The sequence below is a fragment of the Sceloporus undulatus genome, chromosome 8 (assembly GCF_019175285.1).
Source record: "Sceloporus undulatus isolate JIND9_A2432 ecotype Alabama chromosome 8, SceUnd_v1.1, whole genome shotgun sequence".
Classification (NCBI taxonomy): domain Eukaryota; kingdom Metazoa; phylum Chordata; class Lepidosauria; order Squamata; family Phrynosomatidae; genus Sceloporus; species Sceloporus undulatus.
The window spans coordinates 27,754,858-27,781,327 of NC_056529.1; the positions used below are offsets into that span (position 1 = coordinate 27,754,858).

The following is a 26,470-nucleotide window of genomic DNA, read 5'->3' on the forward strand; positions in this document are numbered from 1 at the left end:
TTGGGGGTCCAATTTTGCCTGATCTTTGGGCTCAGAGACCACCAAGCTTTTGCTTTGGGTTGAGGTCTTGAGCCCATATAGAACCATAGAATCATAGAGTTGGAAGAGACCCCGAGGGCCATTTAGTCCAACCCCCTTCTGCCATGCAGAAAATCTCAATCAAAGCATCCCCGATAGATGGCTTCCTCCCCCATCATTCCTGGGTCTCTGCCGGGAAGAAAGAGAGGAAGGTGGTAGCAGAGGAGGGTTATCTTCTTACATGACAGAATGGGGCTGGAGTGGTTGTCTCTCTGCATGGCAAAGGGGGTCTCTTCCAACTCTAGGGTTCTGCCATTCAAACCCTGACCTCACACACCCCCCCCCATCATTCGATGCTCAAACCACTAGCCTTGAGGGGGGGGTCCAGTTTGCCCTGATCTTTGGGTCCAGAGGCCCCCTGGCCCTGTCTTGATCCCCTCCTTGCTGAGTCTCTGGAGGGAGAGAAGGAAAGGAGGAGAAGGAAAGGAGGAGGGTGGCAGCAGAGGAGGGAGCCGGTGGGCTGTCCTTTGCCCTGCGCATTCCCACGTTCACAGCTTCACTCGCTTGCCTCTTTGCTTCCCTCCCCATCCAGCCCAGTCTCCCTCTGCCAGGCTGTGCCAACTGTGAGTTTGCCCGGAGCAGCCAGAGGAAGAAGAGGAGGAAGAGATGCCATGGCAAGGAGCTCCAGGCTGGCACCGGCTGCTGCCCATCTGAAGGCACAGAGGTGGCACCGGTGCTGAGATCTGTCCATAGACCCAAGGGAACACCAGCCTCAGCCCCCCAGCAAGGCCAGGTAAGGCAATGGTTGGGAGAGGAGCAGGGGGGGGGGATCTGTGGAGTACCTGTTGTCCTGGGAGGATGGAGAGTGGTCCTCTTTTGTTCCTCTATCCTTCCTCCTGGCAAAGAAAAGAAGGGGCAGCTTTGGTAAACAAAACAATAAAATGGGGAGGAAGGATGGAGATCGGGGGGGATAAGAGGAGGCAGAGGGAGGCTGGGGTCGAGACAGTGTTCCCAGCTTGAGAAACCCCCAGGTCCTTAGAGAGCCCCCCATCCCAAATCCACAAAAACACAGTGGTACCCAAAATGCAGGTTGCAAGCTTTCCAAGTGGTTGGGGAAGCCAGGGGTCCCCCCCATCCACACACTCCAGTCCAGAAGGATAATATTGTGGGGGGGGGGGGAGACAGACGACGATTGGGTTAGTCATCCCCCAAATATTAATGCAATGGGTACACTTTCCTTGCATCCATTGCCATTTAAACACACAAACAAGCCTTGGAGATGTAAATGCATTGTTCTTGGCTTGAGGCTGGTGCGTTTGCAGAGCGCCCCCTGCTGGCCTCCAGGGTTTGGTGCTCTCATCTGGGACTTTCCTCATTGCACCCCACTCCTGCCTTTGTGTGTGTGTGCATTTGTCACCTGTGGATTTGTGACTCTGTTCATTCCAAGGGGTTTTCTTAGGCAAGAATACTCAGACTGCTCACAAGTGGTTTTACCAGTCCTTTCCTCCAAATGCAGCTTTAACCTAAGACAGTAAGGAAATAGAAATAGTCAAAGACTTTTTCATCCCTGGGTTCAAATATTGATCAGAGCAGGGACTGCAGTCAAGAAATCATAAGAAGACTAAGGATCGGGAGGTCAGCTCTGGGAGGACTAGAATATATCCTAAAATGTAAAGACGTACAACTGAGCATGAAAGTTAGAATCATACAAACCAATCTATGGATGTGAGAGCTGGAAAGTTAAGAAAGCGGATAGGAAGAGAATTAATTCATCTGAGATGTGGGTCTGGAGAAGAGTGCTGAGGGTACCATGGACAGCCAAGAAATCAAACAAATGGTTCCTGGAGCAGATCAAACTAGAAACCTTTCTAGAAGCCAAGGTGACAAGACTGAGGCTGTTGTACTTTGGCCACATCCTGAGGAGGCATGAATCACTGGGGAGAAAATAATGCTAGGAAAGGTGGAGGGAGGCCGAAAGAGAGGAAGGCCTCATGCAAGATGGATGGACTCTATTAAGGAGGTCATGGGTATGAATTTGCAGGACCTGAGCAGAGCAGTGGAGCAGAGGGAGTCTTGGAGATGTCTCATCTATAGGGTCGCCATGGCTCAAGATCAACTGGATGATGGACAACAACAACAAACCACCTGGTATTCCTTGGTGGTCTCTCATCCAAGTACTACTCGAGGTCGATCCTGTTTCCAAAGCCAGAAGGGATCTGAGGCCCATCCTAGTGTGTGCTGTTATTATTTCTCTGGTCTTGTTCCTCTCTTTCACACTGATGGGAAAATTAGTTGATTTGGAAGAGAAGCATCTTCGAACCCCTCCATTGCAATATCTCTTTTGCTTTTAATCTGGCTAAAAGGGACCTTTTACAAGGAATCGAACATTCAAGGGAGGATGTTTACTCGGCTCTGGCTCCAATTCCAACAATTCCACTCAGAATCGCAGGCTGCATAGTCCTGAGTTAGATGCTTATGAGCTTAGGCAGGCTTGCTTCATCGCAAAGATGATGGCTATTAATATCAATTGCATCTCTGCCACTGTTTCTTCAAGGTAGTATGAGTATCTTAATATGTATCTGGCCTCCTTTGTTATCCTCCCAACAGCCCTATGAGGTAGGTTTGGCTAAGAAAATGTGACAGAATCTATGGCGAACTTTGAGATGGAGTGGAGATTTTGGAGCATGCCAGTCCCTTGTGCAACACATGAACCTCATGGCTCAACTTTTAGCCCCCAGATGTTGCACTGCAGACAAGGATGTTAGTTGTGGGGGGACAAAATGAGGGTGTTGCACACAAGTTCTCAGTGTGAATGATTTTCAGTGTCTCACTTTCTTCAAAGCTAGAAATCTGGGGACTGAAGGGAGAGAATTCTTTATTTGGAAAGGCAGTGTCTGTATTTTGTGACACTCTGTAGCTACACTGCCACCTGCAGCTTCTGTCATCATTGGCCAAGATGGATGAGAATGATGGGATCTGTAGTCCAAGAGCATGGAGGGGGGTGAGGCAGGGAACCACTATAAGTTTACTATACTGTAAACTGAGTAAATCCATTCCTAGTGAATTCTCATATGTGACTGTGTGACTCACCATTAAGTCAAGTGTGCAAGTTTGAACGGACACACTTCTTCCAAACATTTGTGGGACATATGGCTGGTGTGTTGTGGGGGCCTTTGGTTGCCCACACTGAGCATTTAAAATCCCACTGAGACTGATGAGGCTTACTACCCAGTAAGGGAGTAACATAATAGTTCAACCTGAGCTTTTTTGTTAGTAATGAGGATTTGAAGCCTGTTCTCCAGAGTCCTGGAGTCCAGCACCCAAACCACTACCCCATGCAATTTTAATGGTTAACTATGGGGGATTATTTTGCAGCTGAGCATTTCAGTGCATCTTAAATGTCTGTTTACCTTGTGGCAAGCAAGACAGGAGCATCAGTTTGTCCTCTTTGGTTTGGTTTGGTTTGGTTTGCAAGGAGGACCATTTTGGGTGGTTTGTTGGCTTACTGAACATGACATGATCACCTGGATTATCATGGAAGGATGTACTCCATCAGGACCAGGAAACCTGTGGCCCTCCAGAGTCCCATAATTTCTCACAATTAGCAGTACTAGTGAGGTCTGATGGGAGTTGCAGTTTGGCGTGTGGAGAGGATGTATGGGACTGCTAGATGTTCCTGGATTGCAAATCAGATCAGACCTGCCTCACAACATCAGAGAGCCACAGGTTTCCTGCTTCTTTGAGTCACTTTAACTTTTTTTTACCAGGAGTGACTGGGAGAAAACACACAAATCCTTGTGTGTGCTGCAGCCAGAGGATTTCCTGGGAACTGGGTAACCTCAAAAAAGGCCTCTGTAGCAAAAGCACATTAACAAAATGTCATGCATACTTTTCCACTGGCCTTTGCCTTCCTAGGCTATTATCGCATAAGCATCTGTTCTGGGAAAACAGCGAACAAATGCCATTGTTTGCTGCTTTAGGATCCATCGTGGTCTGTAGTTAAATTGTTAAAATTGTTTTAATTGTATATCACCCGCCAATCTAACAATAGAAGGCAGGATAGGAATATTTTAATTAAAATGAAATAAAAATAAACAAACAAACACATAAATAAATAAATAAAGGTTGCTCCCTCTTCACCCCAGCGCCACCGAAAGTGCCTATCCCTGTCACAAGACGTGTCATTTTGAAGGGAAAGAGCACTACAAATCCCCTCGGCTGCTCAAGGAAAACACATTGAGGCTGGAGAACATCAACAGGAGAGCTTAAGGTAGTTATAAAGCAGTGGCAATGTTATAGGGCTATGTTTTCCATACACAATAGACACCATTTTGTCCTTCTTGGTACTTCTCTGTGGACACCTAGCATCTGCTCTGGCACTGTAGAGGATGATGTCCTGTTACAGATTCGGGTCAGTTTTGTGTACATGGAAAGGAAAGGGGTACCATTTTGTCCTTTGCATTAGTTGTCCTTTGCTAAAGTGTATTAGTCGTCTAGTATTTAGCTTTTTGTCCAGTTGACTTTTGTACATGGAATGGGCAGGGATGCCCTTTTGTTCTTCATCTCAGACAGTAAAATGTTTTGGGCTGGTTCTGGACAGCTCCAAAGGTGACTAGTGTTCAGAACCATGATGCCAGGATTGTTTGTCATGAAGCCGAAGGTGGAAAGGGGTGAGGGAGGACTTAAATATCAGTGTACAGAAACAAGATACACATTTGTGGCAGAGCGCTCACACGCCTAGTTCGCCACAAATGCATTTCCGATTCAGAGTTGGGAGCAGAGGGGAAGTGGACTTGCCATGAATGTGGCTTGTATATCTATATCTATATCTATACTCTATATATAACTGGTCTGCAGCACAGAGTTAAAACAAACTCCCTGCGTCATGCTCAGATGAGCGAGTCCAGATGCAAGGTGAAGGGTACACCAATATATCCCTTTTTATCGTTGCTCTCTTTTATCTGTTCTCTTTTATCTATATTAATTTATCTTGGAATAGCTCCTATTCTTCATTTCCATAGTCACAGGCAAGACCGGGAAGCTTTCAAAGTGATGATAGGATGGAGGAGAGAGAGTAAGCACACATGAGATGTCCTTCCTTTTCTAAATTCAGGCCCAAATTATCAGGATGTAATCCATAGTTGTGTTGTAGTGGTTTGTGTGTTGGACTCTGACTCCAGAAGATGAGAGCACGCATCTCCTTTCAACCATGGAAACCCACTGAGTGCTCTTGGGCAAGCCACACTCCCTTAGCCTCATAGAAAAACAATGACAAACCTACCCTGAATATATATCTTCCCCAGAAAATCCTATGAGAGGATTGCCATAAGTCAGAGTTGACTTGAAAACACAGAATAACAACAACCCAGGGTTGCCAAATACCAGGTAAACCATGGAGAAAGCAGAATCTATTTGGCACCTGATGGGAATAAATATTTAATAGATTAATTTAAATTAATATGGTGGGGATAGTCCCAATTAATCCTTCACTTGTTCACTGTTTCAACTGCTTTTGAAATGTCCCAGTTTCTTTTCCCTCCTCTCACTTTCCCATTCCCCCCCTCAGCTTATTTCAATGGCTGCAAAATAGTTTGCACTCCATTTACATTCTTTGACAGAAAAGGCTTTCTTAAACTACAGATCCCAGGATACCATAGGATGGAGCTGCACCACTTAAAGTAGTGTCATGCCGCATTATTTCTACAGTGTCGATGCACCTTTAAGTGCCCCACAAGCTGCTCTTTGCACATCATCCCTGAGCTGGCCCTTAAACTCTTGGGCCCAAATGGATATACCAAGCCTTACCTTCTCTGACGGTTTGCAAGGATATACTTCTTGGGTAATATCTGCTTCCTAAGGACCGCTTTTCCTTGCCGTTATTTTGGGACTTCTAATATCGACCTGGCAAGATGGGAATTAGTTCCATTCTTAGATTAAATCTAGAGCAACAAAAGAGAGTTTGTGTAAGGAGCCTATGGGAAGCATTTCATTGTGCATCAGGTATGTTGGCTGAATATTGACAAGCATCAGATAAGCAACGTTGGGTGTTTTTTTCTCCCCTTTTTAATAGGACCGCTATTTAAAAAGCAAACAACCCCCACATCTTTTACAGTTGGTATATGGAAGTAATTTCCTGTCTGCCCTTATCTTTTCCTTTTTTTCCTTTATAGTGTTTACCGACAAAGATATTTTCCCGTGCTGTTGTTCTTTTTTGGTCCGTTCTGCTGTCTGTTCATCTGCCTTTGTTTTTCCGCTGAAAGGAGTTAACATGAGGTTAATTAAGCACAACTTTCTCCCACTAAGAAATGACGAAGAGAACATCTGTACTGCTTTCTATCAGCAGCGGAAGCTATAAAACATAATAATAATGGTGTTTTTTCAGTAGAGGAGACCAATGCATGCTGCATCAGGTAGCAATGAGACCCTTTGCAGCTCTATCTATATGCTTTCCAACATATTTGTTTGGATGAGAAGATGTATGCTTGCTTCATGGCATGTAGATGAAATTTAGTATTTAGTAGTGGAATAATAAGCATGCATTACATTACAAAATGTAAAAATCTGCACAATTGGTACCCCAGGTCTTATACCAAGAAGGTTTGCAAATGTTGTCCAATTCTGCTAGCACTTGAGAGAGGTAAGGATCTATTAACCAGTTAGCTTTACTATCTAACTTTAAAACTACACCTGGAATATTGTGTCTGCTTCTGGGCACCACAATTCAAGAGGGATATTGCTAAGATGGAATATAGTCAGAGGAGGGGAACCCAAATGGTGAAAGGTCTGGAAAGCATGCCTTATGAAGAGAGACTTAGGGAGCTGGGTATGTTTAGCTTGGAGAAGAGAAGGTTAAGAGGTGTCCGCATGTTGTTGTTGTGTGCCTTCAAGTCATTTCCGACTCAGGATTTTCTTGGCAAGTTTCTTCAGAGGGGACTTGCCATTGCCATCCTCTGAGGTTGAGATGGTGTGACTTAGCCAAGGTCACCCAGTTGGTTTACATGCCCAAGCTGGGATTCGAACCCTGGTCCTCAGAGTCATAATACAACACTCAAACTAATACACCATGCAGGATAGCCATGTTTAAACATTTGAAGGGATGTTATATTGAGGATGGAGTGAGCTTGTTTTCTGCTGCTCCAGAGACTAGGACCTAGAGCAGTGGATTTGAACTTCAGGAAAAGAGATTCTACCTAAACATTAGAAAGACCTTCCTGACAGTAAGAGCTGTTTCACAGTGGAATAGGCTGCCTCAGAGTATGATGGAGTCTCCTTCTTTGGAGGTTTTTAAACCAAGGCTGGATGGCTATCTGTCGCAGGGAGTATTTTGTGTATTTCCGCATGGCAGGGAGTTGGATTGGATGGCCCTTGGATTCCCTTCCAGCTCCATGATTCTATACAGTTTTGATTTTCCAGGGATTCATCTCTCCATATGATTAACCAACTATCCTGAAGCCTTGTTCTGGTGTTGCCTTCTCTCTATGATCTTTGCACTTTTATGCATACACACAATGCGTGGGCAATGTATGGGATGCACAAAAAGCACATCAGCAGAGATGGAGCTAGGACGCCTGGCCCCAGGCCCTTTCTACAAGATGTGAATCTCAAGGAGAATGGGCAAACAGACTGTAATACACTGGGCCCCTGCAACCAGGCAGATGGGTTTTACAGTCCTTGATAGCATCATGGCCAAATGTTAACAGCTGCCTAGTGGCAATGAAGAGAGTTACCTTGCAGGATGCTTTTTATATTTGCTTTGGAGTTTGAGGCTAGGAAAAGATATGAAGGCTGGGAGAGCAATTTTTTCTCTGTTGCTAATCTGCTTGTACTGTTCTTTGCTACTGCTGTTGTTAGCTGCACTGGTAGAATTAAAAAACATAGCCATGTTGGTCTGGAAAATCTGTATGCAAATCTGAAAGAAAGAAGCTGGCAGCATGGGCTTTCGTAGACTTAAGTCAACGAAAGCTCCTGCTGCCAGCTTCTTTCTTTCTGTTAGTCTCAAAGGTGCTGCAAGATCCCTTTGCATGCTGTTGTCATACCTGTTTGCAGGGAGATGGATCACACTTGCACACTTTGATTTTCTTTCTTTGCTTCTGCACTATAAACCCTGGGAAGCCCATCTTCCATCAATCTTAGCTTAGAGGAGAGGGCACCCCACTTCAGGTGCCCCATACATGTTTCATGATTGGGGGTTTGATTTGGTTGCTGGCTGTGGGATAAGTCTAGTTAGGATTTATTTGGGGGTCCAGTTCTACCATTGGCTGCAAAGGGTGCCGTATCATATCAACAAAAGGGCTGGAATGCTTCTCTGCTGTGTTCCCTTTGCTGCATCATTGACCATCAATAAAGCTTATGCTGTAGCAGTAACATCTGAGAGCATTCAGCACCAAAACGAACCTTTGGAGAGGCTTGGAGCGACACCCAGATCTGGCACAAGGCAGACATTATCAGTAGCATTCAGACAGCAGACTTCAGGAGGAGTGACAGCTAGTGACCCAATGTCAGAGAGGCAGTAAATCCATTCCTGAGCAAGTGCACACCTTTCCTCTTTTGGCTCCTTTGATTTCATCAGGTGATGACCACGCATTTTAAAGACGTCTTTAGCAACCATGAAGGCTAGAATATTAAAACAGAACAGCCGCATGGCTAATGCTGAGCCATTTGCTATCCATTTTGTTCCAACAGGAAAGAAGAATGCGTGTACTTAATTTTTCATCTGAAATTAATAGAGTTATAATAACATTTTCTTTGAGCCATTCCGCTTCTTTAAAAGGAAGAAAAAAGCTCATAATCTTCTACTAGTGATTTGGGTCCTTTAGGCCCATGCTATACAACAGTGGCTCTTGACTAATGGTCCATATATTACCTGTGGGATGCGAAAATACTCTTCTGGGGAGGCAGGACTTTTATTAGAATTACAAATCATTCCAACAGATTGCTGCAATTTCCATCTATTAAGGGAATTGCATTATTTTTGTTTATATGTATTCTGGACAATGCTACTGCGGGCTGGAATTCTGTATCAGCTGCTTAGTTAGAGGTACTTAACTACGGCTGCATCCACACTGCAGAAATAATCCAGTTTGACACCACTTTAACAGTCACAGCTCATTGCTGTGGAGTTGTGAAAATTGTAGTTTTGTGAGGCATTTAGCCTTCAGTGTCAGAGAGCTCTGGTGCCACAACAAACTAGGGTTTCTAGAATTCCATAGCATTGAACTATAGTAGTTAAAGTGGTATAAAACTGGGTTATTTCTGCAATGTGGAGGTAGCCTAAGTAAGATCTGAGAACCAGTGTGGTGCGGTGGTTTGAGCATTGGAGTAAACCAGGGTTCGATTCCTTGCTCAGCCATAGAAACCCAGTGGGTGATCCCTGGTCTCCAGAATCATAGTCTAATGCTCAAACCACTACACCACACTGTCTCTTATTTGGTACTAGTTTCTTTTTTAGAAAGAAATCCCTATTTTAGAGGCATGTAGGCTTGCACTTGAGATATTCCCATTACTGTATCTCTAATGAAATAACAGTTGTTGCATGAGCTGCCCTATGAAGAACTCTGTATCTATAGAATTGTCTGGCTGCAGTCGTGATGGATCTGGATCAACATCCTGTTTTTTTTGCCATTGCAGAGGTTGGAATTCTTTACTGACCAGACAGTGACTAAAATCCTTCCTGACCCACCTTTTAAATGATGCAGCCCCCATTTCTATCTTACTGGAGAGTAGGGGGGGTCTGCAGTGATGCATCCAGCTATTTTCCTGTGGCTGGACTTGCTGCAAGGATGTCATCTGTAGGAACCTCCCAAGGAACAATGCAATGCATCCAACCACAGGAAAATAGCTGAATGTATCTCTGCCACTGTCCAGTAACATGGGAATGACTGTGTTCATGGGACTTCCTCCTTAAAGATGGACTTAAGGAGAGGATAGCAACAGGAGATGTACTCACAGAGAAGTAGCTGCATGCCAGACATATGCCTCTTGACATAAGAGTGTCATACGCTAGATATATATCCCCAGCCACGGTGATGGAACAGTTTATCTATAGTTCTCAAACACAAAGACCTCTTTATCACTTGAGTTTCTGGAAGGACGTTATACAAGAGGTTTCATAAAGGAGTCATACTCTGAGACAGTAATAGAAGACTTTTAATTACTCCTCCTAACTTTTACTTTGGCCTTTAAAACACAGCTTCTACGGTTTGTTTTGTTGCATTGTTGTTTGCTGGTGGAATTGCCAAGTTTGTTCTTATATAATTCATGTATATTGTCTTGATTGACCTTCTTCATTAAAATTATTAATTAAAAAAAACAGACCTCTGTCCTCTGGAGAGTTGACTGAGAGCGTCATCTAAATGATGGTCTCCTTTTGCAATCCGTAGGTCAGCAGCCATGGGCTCCGTTGGGGGAGACCACTTCAAAGATATCAGCCCCATGGTGACTCCTGAAGGCAACGTGGTGATGAGCTTCAGCTTCGACAGCTACCAGCTGGAGGAGGAAGAACTCCAGGCGAAAGCATGTCAAGCCAAGGGAGTCCTCACCTTCATGGAGCCAGGTGAGGGTTCAACACCTGGTTGCTGCCTTCTTTAAAAAAGAAATGTCTTGTTATCCATCCTATTCAAGTTCTTTTCTAGCTTTAAAGGAGCTATCCAAGGTGGCAAATACCCAAGTTGAGAAATTCATGCTTCAGTTGTTTCAAATCAGCAAACCTTTATTCGGTAACCCCGGGCCCAAACAGACAGGCCAAAATAAAGCGGCTTTGGGCCACTTTGGAGGTATGCTGTTTAAATGGCACACACATCTTAAGAGGCCAAAAGCTGCACCAAAGTTGTGCTCTAGTCTTTAGGATGAACCCAGATGTGGCTGGGAATCCAATTGTGGTTTTGAAAATGGCATTTTTTTGAGACGTCAAACAGTGCAGGAGGTCCCTGTAACCTATTTAAAAGGTGCATCGCCATTTCCAAAGGTTTCCAGGAGAGATAATTCACACTTTCCTGCCAGACAAAGAAAAATGTTGTTGAATCTTGGGGGGGGAGGAATTGCCAGAGACTGCAAAAACAACTTTACGGGGTGCGCTGTGCTGTTTTAGATAACTGTTATAAATAGGGCACAAACACATTTTGGCAGTTCAGCTCCAGCCCAGACCTTCCATCTTTCCATTATATTACTGACTGTTGAGCTATCTCCGCACAGACAAAATTTTCTATTTGCGCAGCTTCTAGTAGATAAGGATACGGTTTTCCTGCCTCTTAACGTCTCGGCACGTTTGGCCTTTTTCTTGCTTTGTACAGTGTTATTTGGTTACGTTGTATTGCAAAGGCCTGCAATTTGAGCACCTCCTGGGTATCAGCTGAAAGGTTGTAATTTGCCAAATAGAATTTAATCAGAGTGGTATTTATCATGGAGGGTACGTCGTCCCCTTAGGCACTCGAGACCCTCGAAAAGCCTGCCATTTTATAACATTAATGCCAGCATTTTATCAACTAAAGCTGAAAGTGGTGGTTAAATCTCTCCTTTTCAGTCTGGAATCAGAAAGTAGTGGTTTGTTGCTCCTTCATGTTGTCCAGTTTTCTCTCCAAATATGGCCACTACATGAACATTCATTTGGCATGCTGCATACCCTCCAACATCTCACAGATACAAACTGGGACTCATCTGGCCAAGCAACATCAAAGTGTGATCAAGATGGCAAAAGTTATTAATGCGGTAAACACACATTAGGACAGGCTGCCGTAGTTTACTTTTGCCTGAACCTAGTAGGAAGATTCCTCCCCTTCTCCCCTCTGTTGAGTTAACTGAGAGTTAACTAGCTTTGCACCTTGAACTCAGTTTGCAGCAGTAGAAGTAAGCTGAAGACAAAGGGGGAAAGTGGGAGGAGGAGAGAGAAACTGGGACATTTTAAAAGCAGCTGAAAAAGTGGGATGACACAGGATTAATTGGGATTATCCCTGCCAAACCAGGACAGTTGGAAGCGATATTGCTGTGTTCATATCTTTCTTGTGAAGAGGGCCATTTCCTTTAAGAGATTCTTCTCTGGCTTGGAATTTCAAATGAGATTTTCTGCATGGATGATCAGTTCCCATTCAGCTCCAACTGTAAGCAAGCTGACGCTTTAGAGTCCCTAAATATTAGCCGCATTAGATAAAACTCTAGGTTGATTGCCATGAAATGTGGATTTAAAATGAGAGCCCCATTTAGAAAAACAATGCCATGCTTCGTGAACCAATAAACGAACCACCTTTATAAATTTGGCTGACATTTCAAGTTGGGGAATCGCCGTGCGCAAGGTGCTTCAAATGTTATTTGCAGAAGCCGGTTTTGCACAGGATGGCAATAAATTAAACCCAAGTTTTCTGCTCTGGGGATTATAATGGTGTCCCTTTATATAAAATGGCAAAATCAAGGTTTGCTGTTTGGAAATTATACTTTAAAAAAAATATTTTCAAGCCATGGATCCATGGATCAAGAATCTGTGGATACACAAGGACAAGTGTATTTTGGATTTCAGATAAGGGAGACTCAACCTGTAGGTATTTAAGTGTTTTAATTTATTTAGTGTCTTAATGGGAGGCATGGTTTAAGGCTTTTTCAAGATTCTCTGGGAGAATACCTGCAGGGATATCCCCATCTGATATCCTGAACTGTAACCAACTACTTCTACCTCTGTTCTCCTGTTTTGGCTGCAGTCTGTGAAGATCCGGAACCTCAGGATCGCTACCATGGCATTTACTTTGCAATGCTGCTAGCCGGAGTTGGGTTCCTCTTGCCTTACAACAGCTTTATCACAGATGTGGACTATCTTCATCACAAGTACCCAGGTATGCACAATGTTTTAAAAAAACCCAACTATGGAGATTGAATGTTTTGGCATACATGGTTTTTGCTATTTTCATCATCGTCATCATCTGTAGCCTGATTCCCCACCTCAACCCCAAAAAACCTTTTTGTCCTTCCACAAAAGAAACTTTGCAAATGCATGTTCTTAGCATGCTATGTTATTTGACTGCTCCTTCATCCCTCTTTTCTTTGTTCTTCTGTAGGGACCTCTATCGTGTTTGATATGAGCCTTACTTACATCTTGGTAGCCTTGGTAGCTGTCATCCTCAACAATGCCTTGGTGGAAATGCTGAGCCTCCACACCAGGATTGCTGTGGGTAAGTCCTGCTACTTTCCCCTTCTGGCTTTGGGCTGTGACTCTTTTAGGGAATAGGTTTCAGCACCTAGATTAAAACCTGGAGTGAATTCACTGCTCCATTGACATGGGAGGCACCAGAGGATTCAGAGGAGACTATAAGTCAGTGGTGGTACCCTTCGGCTTTATCCACACTGCAAAAATAATCCTCCTCAACAACCTACCATTACCAGAGTTAATAGCCCTGAGCCATTGCAGTTCAAGTGGGATCAAACCACAGATTATTTCTGCAGTGCGAATTCAGCCACAGTTTTAATGGAGAAAGTGTCATTTTCCACCCTCGACATTCCCACGAAGGGCTAGCGATGAACCTAGCCTGAGACTTTGAAGTCACTCCTTACCTTTTTGCCTCTTTTTAAACCATTGCTACAGGTTACCTGTTTGCGCTGGGTCCGCTTCTCTTTGTCAGCATCTGCGATGTCTGGTTGGAGCTTTTCACCCAGCGCCATGCCTATGCCATCAACCTCATTGCGGTGGGAGTGGTGGCCTTTGGTTGCACAGGTAGGCATGGGAATGGTTCGGCTCTTCACCTGGGCATACATATGGCACAGAGAAATGTGTACATGATATCATTTCTGAATGTGGACCATGCATTCATGCTATGGAGAAATACATGGTTAGTTAGGTTAACTTTCATTTGGTATTTACTGTATATACTCATATATAAGTCTAGAAATTTAAGTCAAAGTTAGACCCAAATAACCTGAGTCGACTTATCTATGGTTCAATGTAAGTACTGTACTTTAACTGTTGTTTTAAAAGGGAACCTGTTGAAAGGGAAGAGTCTAGTTTGTCCTAGAAGCACTCCTCCCTTGACTTTCTCATCTATCCAGTCTTTATCGTAACAGTTATGCCTGCTGGGATTTGGTAAATTATTTGGCATTGTTTTCCTTCGCTTCATCCTTTAGAGACTTTGTTACATGCTCCTAAGTTTTACCTTCAACTTAGACATGGATCAAAATCCATAATTTTGGCCCCAAAGCAAGCCCTCAACTTATATGTGAAGTTGACTTATAGTTGAGTATATACAGTAAGATATACAAACCTCCTCCATGTCAACCCTACTATCACTTATTGCTGTTTTGAAAACTTGGCAACACTGTTCCACCTCCAAAATGAGAAATGTACAGCACGATATGGCAGCAATAACAAATAATGAAACCCCAATTTCCTATAAGGTTTTGGAGCACCGAGAATGTAGGCAGAGACCTGCTGGGTCATGACCATCTAATCCAGCGTGCTGTTTCTCTCTAGCGGCCCACCAAATTGCTTCTATTTATATACATTTCCCCCCTTCTTCAGCTGAAAAGCCTTACAAGACAGCTACCTAAAATCAAGAGTAAGTCAATAATCACTAGCAGCTTTGCAATCCAAAAGACTTGACACAAAAGGAGAAGTGCTTTAGGAGAGAGAAGGGGAAAACCCATGCTCAAGCAATAGATTCCTGTTTGCAGAGTTAGGCAAGTCATGAAGCTGAAGTACAAATGGAAGAGGGCCTTGCTTCCACTTCTTCTGGTGATTTAGAGATACAGTACATTGCCTCTGAACATGGAGGCTCCATTAAGCCACCCTGACTATTAGAGATCAATAGACCTTTCCTGGTCTAGCACTTTCCTTAAAGCCACTCAATGCCATAGTCATCACTGCACCGTCCGGTAGCAAAGTCTACAATTTAAATCTGTCTCATGCATAGAAGGGTTTCTTTTGTTATCTATGCTAACTCTCTTGCCAATCTGTTCTGTGCTAACTCTCTTGCCAATTTGTTTGGGAGGAGGATTAGTACAGGCGGAAAGGGGCACCAAGTTCCTGTTCATTGTGAGTGGGCACCGGACAGACACCGGGGCTGGACTGAGCCAGGAATCAATGCAAGAATAATTTTTGTGTTGTTATAATAAATGTGGGACGCAGTATGCGTTTTTCTAACCGTGGCATAATAACTGCTTCCCCCCTTTGCTTTCTTGTCTCTGTCTCCCCTTTGAAGTGCAGCAATCCAGCTTCTATGGCTACACCGGGATGTTACCAAAGCGCTATACCCAGGGAGTGATGACCGGAGAGAGTGAGTATTGCCTTTTTAAACCAGTCCCAAAGGACACATTACACCAAGGGCTCATTCACACTACACAAATACAGCACCCTCATTCCACTTTAACTGCCATGGCTACATCCCATACAACCCTGAGATTTGAGGTTTGGTGAGGCACTAGGACTTTCTGGTTGGAAATGCTAAGTACCCATCCTTGTACTGCAAATCCCAGCATTCTATAGGATGCAGCCATGGTGGTTAAAATGGGATCATAACACTATAATTCTGTTGTGTGAAAGGTCCCAAGGATATTTATCAGATCACAGGCCTTGTATTTTTTTATTAATAACAACAACAGAGTTGGATTATATTACTTGGACTTTGTTTGCCCTGGAACCTAATTTTGGTGCCCAAGGGGAACAGAAATATGCGAATCGTTCTCTATTTCCACCTGTGCGCTGGCTCAGACTTTCGACATCTGATCAGGAAGAGCCGTTTACAAGATGGATGCTCTTCTGCTTTATTGGCTTCCCTAATGTATGTTATTTTTCTGCTAATAAGAGTCAACAACCATTGGCTCTGGTGACAGGCTGTGGCTTCTGTGCTGTTTAGTAGACTGAATGGCCAGGGCAGATGGTACCAAGCTGTGGTCTCCATTCACTGCCCACTCACTGACTGGCATAGGCACTAATGGCTGACGGTTGGGGCACACTCATTAATACACAGCCTGGCACCCAGCCTTGGCACATTCATGGATCTGTAGTGGCCATGTTCTACTGCCTGTTAGGTTGGCCCAGAGTCAAAGAGAGAAGGCAAGCCCATGAAGAGAGCAGGCTAGTGGTCCAAAAGGAGCAATCATAACCCACACACTGGCTAACTTTCTACACCGTTCTTTTATCTCTTCCCTTTTCCTTTGGGCTCTGTTCTTTGTTTCCTCCAGTTTAGATTACAAATTCCTCTAGATATAGGGAAACACCTTAAACCAGACCAGGGGTATGGCACTGCCTGGTGTGCCAATCCTGCCCATACTCTCCAACTGTCCTGCTTTGGCAGGAACGATCCCAATTAATGCTCTCTTCTACACTTTTTCACCTGCTTTTAAAATGTCCCAGTTGCTAGCCTTATGCCCAGTCATTGGGTAGTTTCCCAAATTTTGTGCAACCTTTCTAAAAGGTTTCAGTGCCTCTCCTAAAATTTAGGACTGCCACAAAGGCTGCATCCACACTGCAGACATAATCCAGTTTCACAGTGCTTTAATTGCCATGGCTCAATATTATGGAATCCTGGCATTTGTAGTTTGTGGTGGCATCAGAGCTCTCTGACAGAGAAGGCTAAATATCTCACAGAACTACAGTTCCCAGAATTTCACAGCATTGAGCCATTGCAGTTAAAGCAGTTTCAAACTGGATTATTGCTACAGCGTGTTTTGGACTATGAGTTTTAAACTAAACGTGCGGATGCCGTTGGTCTCACCCTGCGCTGGGAAGTTGGATGCCTTTAGGTAAAAGACACTGCATCCTCTGTGCCAGTGATAAATTCCTCTCTAGCCCCACTTTTGCAGCAACATGGTTTCATGATTCATAATCTGGAGTCACAGATTGCTTTTTTTGCATATTGAAATTCCAGAGCTGGTGCGATGGTACATTGATTTCTGAAGGCAGGGAAAGCTCTTTGGAGGTGCACCGTTAATCTAACTAATAACTGGGCAAGAAGCTCTGACTAGAAGATTAATCAACCAAAGTCTGGCAAAGAGCGGGAGAGGATTAGATTTCTGTACCATGCTGCTAGGAAATCTGCTGCCCTTTTGTAACTTAAGAAAGATAGTTTCTTAACGCTTACAGTCAAGGCGTCTTATGTGCCCTGCATTGCAAAACATTAAAATTGGGCCCCAAGGCAGCCCAGATGTTGTCGCCAGGAGAAGCGCAATCCGATGATGTGAATGCATTAAGTGAGTGGAACAAATTTGCATATTTTGTGCTTATTTTGTATAATATATTCAGCTTCTAGTTCAGGAGAGAATGCAGAGCTGGGAGGGGGGGAAATCCACTTCTGACCACTGCATCATTCTGGACAGGATGGTGGGTAAAGGACTTCTTGTTTATTTGAGCCTTTCTCTAAGAGGAAGATTTAGCAGAATAAGTGAATTGCTGCAAAACAGATCATTTTTGCAATATCCAAGGACCCATTGTTAACCCTCTCCTGCCTTCTGCTCTCTCCTTCCAGGCACCGCTGGAGTGATCATCTCTCTGAGCCGCATCTTCACCAAGCTCCTCCTGTCCGACGAGAAGGAGAACACCATCATCTTCTTTTTCATCTCCATCAGCCTCGAGCTCACCTGCTTCATCCTCCACCTCCTGGTGAAGCGGACCCACTTTGTGAAGTATTACACCGCCCGCTCCCAGGATGGAGTGCCAGAGTTCAAGGGGGGCCGTGGACCAGGGCACTGGATACAGGGTCCACCACGATGTCACCGCAGAAGACATCAGATTTGTAAGATGCCTTTTCTGTTGCATAAGAAAGCCACCCTTTGGCATCCTTGCTCTGAAACCTTTGCAATTGCAGTGGGACCTCGGTATCAGCGGTGGATCTGTTCTGGACCGTCCCCTCATTGTTACTAAACACCATGGGACCTCAAGTCCTGTTGTCCCCAATGGTGGCATGTGCATGCAGCTGTGCCAGCATCAGTGACAGACCCCATTGTCCCCAGTAGCAGTGTGCGCACATTGATGCACTGCTATTAGGGACAACAAGATGGGAGCTTCCCTGAAGTCCTTTTTTCCCTAATGGCAGCATGGCCGCATGCATGGACCATAATTAGGGACAACAGGGGCTGTCTCTAATGGCAGCTTGCCATCCACGGACGCTTGAATCCATGGATGGTAAGCCTTCAGATAAGAAGACCACACTGTATTAAAGCTGAGAGCTATGACAAAAGTTGGACAGTCCATGAGGAGTTGGTAGGTTTTGTGGTTTGAGAGAATTTCTGGTGCAAAGGACCATTGGTTTAGGTATGCAGAGGATTCTTGTAGCAACTCTAAGACTGGTGCAAGTTCCCTTTGCATACTGATTTTTCAGACCAACGCCTTGAATTCTACTACCTTGATTTAGGTATGTCTTTGGAGAGGGAGATGGCACCATCTCTTGGTCTGTGCCAGAAATGCAGGCTGAGGTTCATCAAAACATATCTCAACCTGCACAGTTCTGTGTCCTTCCCCAACTGAACTCAGCTATTGTTGTTGCATAAGGTTGCCCATACCTTGCAATGTGCAATGCAATCTCATTGCATATTTGTAATCTGCTTAAGGAGATTAATGTGCCTATTTGTGCAAGAAATAAACAATGCAACAACATTACCATTGTCGGTATGCATGGCTGTTTATACAGTACAAGGGGACAAGTCTCTGTCACAAGAGGCCTACGGTCTTAAAATCTGACACATGGAAGACAACAAAGGGAAGGAAGGGAAGGGGTCTTTTATTCTCTTCATGGACAACCATCTCTTTCACATCTCTGCTTAAACTTGCAAAGCAATAGCATATACAAGAATGTATTATGCAAGTCACTGAATCAATAGTAATGCCCCATAACTGGACAGTTCCCCCCTTTACCACTTATCCTGGGTTTGCCAAGAGGGAAACATTATTATTATTATTATTATTATTATTATTATTATTATTATTAAAAGATGAGCCAATTCAGAGCATTTTGAAGAAACCAGAGCTTGGGAAACTCTTAGAATCCCATCAGCTATAATTCTGGGAGATATTATTTAATAAAGTAACCTTTTCTAGCTCTTTGGGGAACTGGGGAACCCCACAAATACAAGCAATTATATCTGGCCTTGTTTTTCAGGCAAGATCATGTCTTTGCTGTAATTCTGCAGACGCGGGTGATCTTTTGGACTGAATTTTGGTTTTTAAATTTTCCTTTTCTTCCAAGGAGAACCGGCCCTGTGGGCGAGAAGGTTTCCCTCCAGACACTTGCGGACAGGAAGGCGAGTTGGCTGGCAGTGGCACCTATGTGAGATTCGATGTCCCTCGGCCTAAAATCAAAAGAAGCTGGCCCAGTTTCAGAGGTAACAACAGGCGAATGCCTAGGCAGAATACTCCCAGGCATGGTGTTAAATGCCAAGTTTGATCATTCTTACAACGTTCATTCTGTTGTTGTTTTGTAGCTTCAAGTCATTTCTGATTTATGGTGACCCTAAATTGAAGACTTAAGTCTACTTCTTCAGGTGCATTTGCAAATGCATTTGAGGAAGTAGACTTAAGTCTCCGAAAGCTCATGCTGCCAACTTCTTTCATTTCTTCCCTATTGAATTCACTGAGTTAGTCTCAAAGGTTCTACAATACTGTATCTCTCTACATATTGATTCTACAGACTAACATAGCTATGTCTTAGAATTCTACCAATATAAGAACCTACGTGAGCTCTCAGACTTTAGTGAGCAGGATACCTTTTAGATAAGGGGTGGGAGTATTAGGCCCTGAATCTGAATCTAGAGCACCAAAGAACTGGCCTTCTGGTCATTCTTGATGTGGACATCTTCCCCCATCATCCAGTGGTTTGTTATCTCCTCCCTCCCCAATTTTAAAAACGTTGTAATGCTTCCCTAATGCATACCATCCAAAACCAGGTTGCATGTGGTCAAGCAATATCAGAGTGCGACCAAGATGGCAAAAGTTATTAATGAGGAATAACACATAAACCAGGAGAGACTACAGCAGTTTGCTTTTGCCTGGACCCACTGGGAAGGGCAAGATTCTGCTCCCTTTCTCTCATTTCTTCACTATTGAATTAATTGAGTACCAATTCCTATTTCCTTTTGAACTCCATTTGCAGCAAATGAAATAAGCTATGGGAAAAAAGGGAGGTGGAGAGAGCAACTGGGACATTTTAAAAGCACTGAATAAGATGGATAATAGAGACGTAATCGTGGCTGTCCCTGCTGAATGTAGGCAGCTGGGGGGTATGCTAAAGCTTAGCTCTTGGCAGTAAGAGCTTAAATGAAAGCCACACGGTTCACTTTGGTCCTGCCCTTTTGCCTTAGGCCCTGCCCAGCACTGGAAATGTGGCCCCTGAGAAATGTTCTGAAATTGAATCCAGCCCTCGACCTGGGAAAGGTTCCTCCTACTCTGCCTGAATTGATATTGCCCTGTCAGTCAGTCCTGAAAAGGATTCCTCTGGTTCTCCCCTTGGACAGATATGATGCTCCACCGCTACATCGTCTCTCGGGTGATATGGGCCTACATGCTCTCCATAGCCATGAGTTACTTCATCACCCTGTGCCTCTTTCCTGGACTGGAATCAGAAATCCGGAACTGCACTCTCGGGGAGTGGCTCCCCATTCTTATCATGGCCATCTTCAACCTCTCAGACTTCGTGGGCAAGGTAGGAATTGGCCTGCTTCCTGGCGTTCGGCTGCCTCAATAAGGTGGAAAGATGCTTAATTTTGTAACTGATATGTAAGGGTTATGGTGGGCGTGAGCTGCTTTTATTTTTATCCATAGCATCCTATGCCATCCAACTGTCCTGATTTGGCCAGGACAGTCCCAATCAATCCTCTGCCATCCTATGTTTCCAGCTACTTTTAAAATGTCCTAGTTTCTCTCTCCTCTCTTTTTATCCTCAGCTTATTTTAACTGCTGCAAACTCAAGTTCTAAGTGAAAATGTAGTTTGCACAGTTAACTCAGCAGCAGGGAAGAGGAGAGAAGGCAAAAGTAAACTAGGCTTAGGCAAAAGCAAACTGCTGCAGCTTGTTGTAGCTTGTGTGTCTTTCCTGCATATCATTGCACATCAGAACCATGGTGCATTAGCTACTCCACCATTGCTCAACAGCCACCCATATGTTGTAACATCACAACAGCCCTTAGGTGAACATGGACACTGCAAAACTACTCAATTCTATTTCCCACTCACACAAGTGCACTTACAAAGACCTATGTCCCACGATGAATTCCAGGCAAATAATTTGAATTTGGCACCAGAAGTAGCTGAGTAGCTGATGCCTATCAGATGACAAAATAAATATGCTTTATTTTGCCACACTTTTTCAGTTTCTGCAGTTATGCACTTGGAATGGTCCTCTAAGAGGACTCCTGTTTTTGTTCTTAGGATGAAATGCACACAACTCCAATTTGATCCTATGAAACCATCATACCTTCACCTCTCTGTGTCTCTCTCTTTCTTCCCATTTCCTCCTCCCTTGCATTTACAGATCTTAGCTGCCTTGCCTTACGACTGGAAAGGCACACATCTTCTCATCTACTCTTGCCTGAGAGTGGTCTTCATCCCTCTGTTTATCATGTGTGTTTACCCCAATGGGAAGCCCACTTTCAGCCACCCTGCGTGGCCCTGCATCTTTTCGCTCCTCATGGGGATCACCAATGGATACTTCGGCAGTGTCCCCATGATTCTGGCAGCTGGCAAAGTGAGCCCTGAGCAGCGAGAACTAGCAGGTAGGCAGAGCAACTGAGTGACTCCTGGAGAGTGTTTAAAATAATGCTAGTTTTGCTATTGCAAAAAGGGGGGCTGGTGCAGAGGGAAGTGGCATTTCCACATGGGTGCAAGAACAGGATGCTTTGAAGATGCATCTTGCTGTGTAGTTTTTACAGCAGCAAAAGGACTTTCATGAGTTGCAGTGATTCTTTGCATTCTGTTCATAAAGGAGTACTGCAGCCACCTGTTCCATGGAACTTCTTTTTCAGGGACCCCAGGTGTCTTGCCAAAGGGAAGGGATTTCTTTTCTGTGATTCAGAAGCAATATAAAACACCCATTGTGGTTGAAAAAACCTTGTGATTTATTACATACTCAGTAAGCTATACAGAAGAGTATGCATAAATCATATCAAGAAAACACACTGATCGGCTGCTGGGAGCCCGAGAGATAGCAGCAAAACGGACCCCTTCTGTAGCCACCCAGAAACAAAGCACCTCAGGTCTTAAGGTCTGTGTTGAAGCTCCAAACCTGGACTTTCTTTGGTGTTTTTGTAGATTTCTCCAAGATCATGCCACCCCAGACCATACCTCTCTAAGCCCATCAGTCAGGTGGTTATTTTCACAGATGTTAGTCATGAGCCCAACACCAAGGACTGCTATCTTTAGATTCCTCCTTACACTGCTCCAGCTGCATGTTATGTCTTTGTCTGGGTCAGCTGCTATCTTTTCCAAGTGTTTAGAGTCCTCCCTGTGCTTTCCCAGCTCTCTTTGATAGATGTTTAGGTTGGCAAATGTACAACACACATGGTTTAGCACAGTGGTTCCCAAACTCTGGTCTTCCAGGTGTTTTGGACTTTAGCTCCCAGAAGCTTCAACCATCTTGGCCAACGGCCAGGGATTCTGGGAGCTGAAGTCTAAACCATCTGGAATAATAAGAGTTTGGGAACTGCTGCAGAATCAATGAAAGGTTTTGCTCAGCAAAGTGAACAAGGCCTATTCTGGTGGCATGGAGGAGAACAGTGACAGGCCACTGCACCTCAAATACATTGCAACTGCTCATACACCAGTCTTCAGAAAACAAGACTAAACTCCCGAGAGCCTAAATCTAGCAGATGGAGCATAATGTTGTGCCCATGAAGCCTTGTGTCCTCCCAGCAGTTGTCAAATCCCAGGCAGGGGCTGCTGTTGTTGCAACTGCGTACCAATGGGGAGAGTGGAGATAAGTCAGTCAAGGAAGAGGCAGCTGGCCTTGGTTAAGTGAGGTAGAATAAATGTGGATATGGCACAGATAGATTGCACTCTCCTTTCCCTTCCCCTCAGAGTCCAGACCAGCTTCATTATCTCAATTGACCTCCCATTGGTAAGCAGTAACAGCCACTCCAAGGGCTTGACCACTCTGGGGAAGGGAGATTTTGAGCCTTCACTCCATCCACAAAAAGGCACATACAGCCCCTTAAGTCACAGTTATATAATGCCACTAACAGGCTGCTGCACTGTGACAGTTGGTAGTGGCATGTGTCTTAGCCCATTTTAAAAAATGTCTCTTTATCAAGGGAAGAATTGCTCTGAAAGAACAATATGTAAGAATTCAAAATAAATCCAGACCCATTGATTGCATACTGCAGTTTGAAGAGAGCAAACCGAAGATCAGACTGCAGCAAGCATGCTAACCTTGTCCTTTTGTTTCATTATCTCCCTTTCCAGGTAACACCATGACGGTGTCCTATATGACGGGGCTAACCCTGGGCTCCGCCGTGGCCTATTTCGCCTACAGCCTCACCAGTACATCTCACAGTACCTGCTTCCACACGGAAACCTACAATGGCTCCATCACCGCGGGGTACTGAACAGGGCTTCCCAAAGAGACCGTGTGTCAGTCTGTGGGCTGCAGGCAAGCTGGGGGGAGATGACCTGGGGAGGGAAGATCCTGTGACTCTGTCCCCCCCCCCCCCCGATGTTTTGCAACCTCCGTGCAAAATAGAAACGACACGCTCACCCCCACACTCCCACTGGTTTCACATGTGGGGCAACTCATGAGGATGTTCTTCCTCAAGGCTGGTCACGATGAATGCTCCCCATTCATTCTAGCGGTGTATGCTTGGGATCGTGTTCCCGTGGCAGTTTCTCCCATGTGGCATCCAGATCCACTATCCTGAGGCAGCCATCTTTTCCCTTTCCTTAGGGTAGGGAGCTGCCTCTCATGTCCTCCATTTTGCTTTGGTTTTTTGACCAAACACTCTCACACACTGCCTTGACCCATCCATGAACAAGAGTACTGGGGGAACTGGTACAAAACAGGGCAGGGCATAGCCTGGCTTCTGATCATGGTGTTGGATGTTTTCTTTGCATTGGAAAAGTGATCACATAAGAAAATAGCCAGCCCAGAAGCTTGGCTCTAAACAGGGAAATCCAAATGGGATTATTTTGAGGTGGATTTGACAGGAGAAAATGTCAGAGCTCAGAAAGGTAACTTCTTTGGACAACTGCTTATGGGATTCTGGGAGTTGTCATCCTGAGAAGTAACTGTTCCAAGCTCTGGGTGAGGCAAAATGAAAGTGCACTCCAGAGTCTTAATAAAATGTCCTTCTCCTGAAGCTGTTCTGACTCTGTCAGTTTCCTCACCTCTGTGCCAAGTTTTATCCTGTCTGAAATTTGTCTGATTTAAAATAAAATAGGTGCACCTATTTTACATTAATGGAGACAGAGCACAAGAGCTGATTGTTTAATATGGCTTTTCCTGGTCCATACCTTTCAAAAGATGCAGTTCAGCATCTTTTATTGAATGTTCTGCTCTTAAAAATATGCTTCCATGGGCACTGAAAGCTAACACATAGGAAAGGCCGATTCTCCTTGTCTCCGTGTCTTGCTACCTTTCCTAGTGCAGGGCAGTCATGCAACAATGGAGCATTCAGACAGGTGATCCCTATCCCCTTCCCACACATGCCTCTCCAGTTTCTAAGTAGTACAATTCAGGATTCCCTACATGGCTTTGCTGTGAACCTAACAAGAGCCATGCCAGACCATCCCAAAGGCCTAACTAGCCTGGGATTCTCTTCCTCCAGAAGCATATGTCCAAATGAGAAGCCTGCAAGAGGGAGATATATTGCTCACTGTGATGTCCTCTCAAGGTGGTAGAAAGCAAGTGTCCATGGAGTTGGGGAGAAGCATTACTCCAAAATATGAAAGGGACAGGAGCCTTGATCTTGAAGGGTATGGGTAGTTATGTCTGCCTCTTTATTGTATTGGTAGTTTCCCTTCTTTGAATGACTTAGCTATGATGGGTCATAGCTCTCATCCAAGAAAACGTTCTGGATACAGATACTTCAGTCTGAACTACTTCCATCAATCGCAGTTGGATAAGCATTAAGCATAGAGTGTGTGGGAAGTAGGTCCCCTCAAGGCAGGACTGACCTATCTGCTTTGTAGAAGCACCCATCTGCAAGACAAAAGGTCATTCTGATGGCGGTGTACTATACTGGCATAACTAGGCCAGCGTAGTTAAGGGCAGAAAGAAAAAGGCTGCTGGTGAGGAATAAAGATAAGGAACTGGAGAAATTGGGTGCTTGGAGCTAGCAGACTTTGGCTGGCATCCTGTGAGGGACATACACGCATGTAAAATTCCCTTGAGTATGTCCCTTTTTAGGGGCTATGGAGGGTGGTGTTCATTTCCACCCTTTGCAGCACCCAACATGCCCCCCAATGTACTGCACAGCCTCTGAAACCCCTCTGCACTGGCATTTCATGCCTTGTGGGGAGTGGGCAGGATTGGAGAAGTGTCTGGCTATATGCAAAATGCCAGATGCAAAATGATTACATCAGCAACAACAGGACTACTAATTTCTGCTTTCAAGGCACATGAAGAAGTAAGAGGGTCAAATCTGGAATCTTTGATTCATCTGGTTTGCAACCCCACACTAAACTCTTTCCAGGGAAGGTGAATGAAAGGCTAAAGAGGTTAGCTTGGAAAAATTACTTTGGGGACTATGATTCCCAGGAACTTTGAGCCATGTTGTGTACAACAGTGATAACGCTAGACTGAGGTCCGAGAGGCATCTGGATGCCACTTTTGCCAATGGAAGTAAGGAGGGATAGAAATGCAATCACAGACAGATCTGGAAGTGCCTGTACTCAAAAATGTGTCGCAGAAGTGACTCGGACAGGAGACAGATGCAGGAACAAGTAACCCTTCGCAGCAGGCAGGAGAGCTGTTTGCATGTGTAAAGCAATTCAGAATTTCAAATACTGAATAAAGGTAAATACCTGATGGATTTGGAAATATTTCTAACATATCCAGCCTTGGTTCTCTGCCAAGAAACAAAACAACCCACATCAAGGTAAGAGCCAGGCTGATTTGTAGGACTTGGTAGTAATGTTATTCTGCAAAGAAGAAAGGGAAGAGTAGAGAACTCCACCAGATGGCACTGTTTTCATTCCAAAGACCAGAATATTCTGGAAATCCCCCACCCCAAACCCTGCCTAAAACCCACTTGCAAGCCTATGCTGCTCTTTGGAAAATGGGTGTTTCTAACCAGCCACTGGGGAAAACCCTCACTGAGAGCCCAGAACATGAATACAAAGATACTGGTAAGAAGAGCGCTGTCTGCAAGTGTGCATCTTCTGCTGTTGCATAGACAAAATGCTTGGAAACCACCTCTTGCCTGCTTGGAAGGCTAGCTCTTATCTCTCAGTGGAAATGGGGCCATTAGGATGACCGCTGCATTCAAAACATTTCCTTGCCCTGCCTACCCAAGGGGCAGTGACAATTCCTGCAACACAAAAGCAAAAGAAAAGGCTCTCGGGA

General features: G+C 44.5%; 1 protein-coding gene across 1 annotated transcript; it reads left to right on the plus strand.

Moving 5' to 3' along the window:
- The first annotated feature begins 569 nt into the window (after nt 1–569).
- Nucleotides 570–25,494, plus strand: SLC29A4 (solute carrier family 29 member 4). The gene is given in 12 exon segments (XM_042438621.1): nt 570–811; nt 10,398–10,570; nt 12,702–12,833; nt 13,056–13,169; nt 13,580–13,708; nt 15,189–15,263; nt 17,454–17,638; nt 17,640–17,720; nt 19,173–19,305; nt 20,434–20,621; nt 21,449–21,689; nt 23,374–25,494. Coding segments are annotated over 11 exon segments (1,584 nt in total). The 5' UTR covers nt 570–811; nt 10,398–10,407; the 3' UTR covers nt 23,517–25,494.
- Nucleotides 25,495–26,470: the final 976 nt, after the last annotated feature.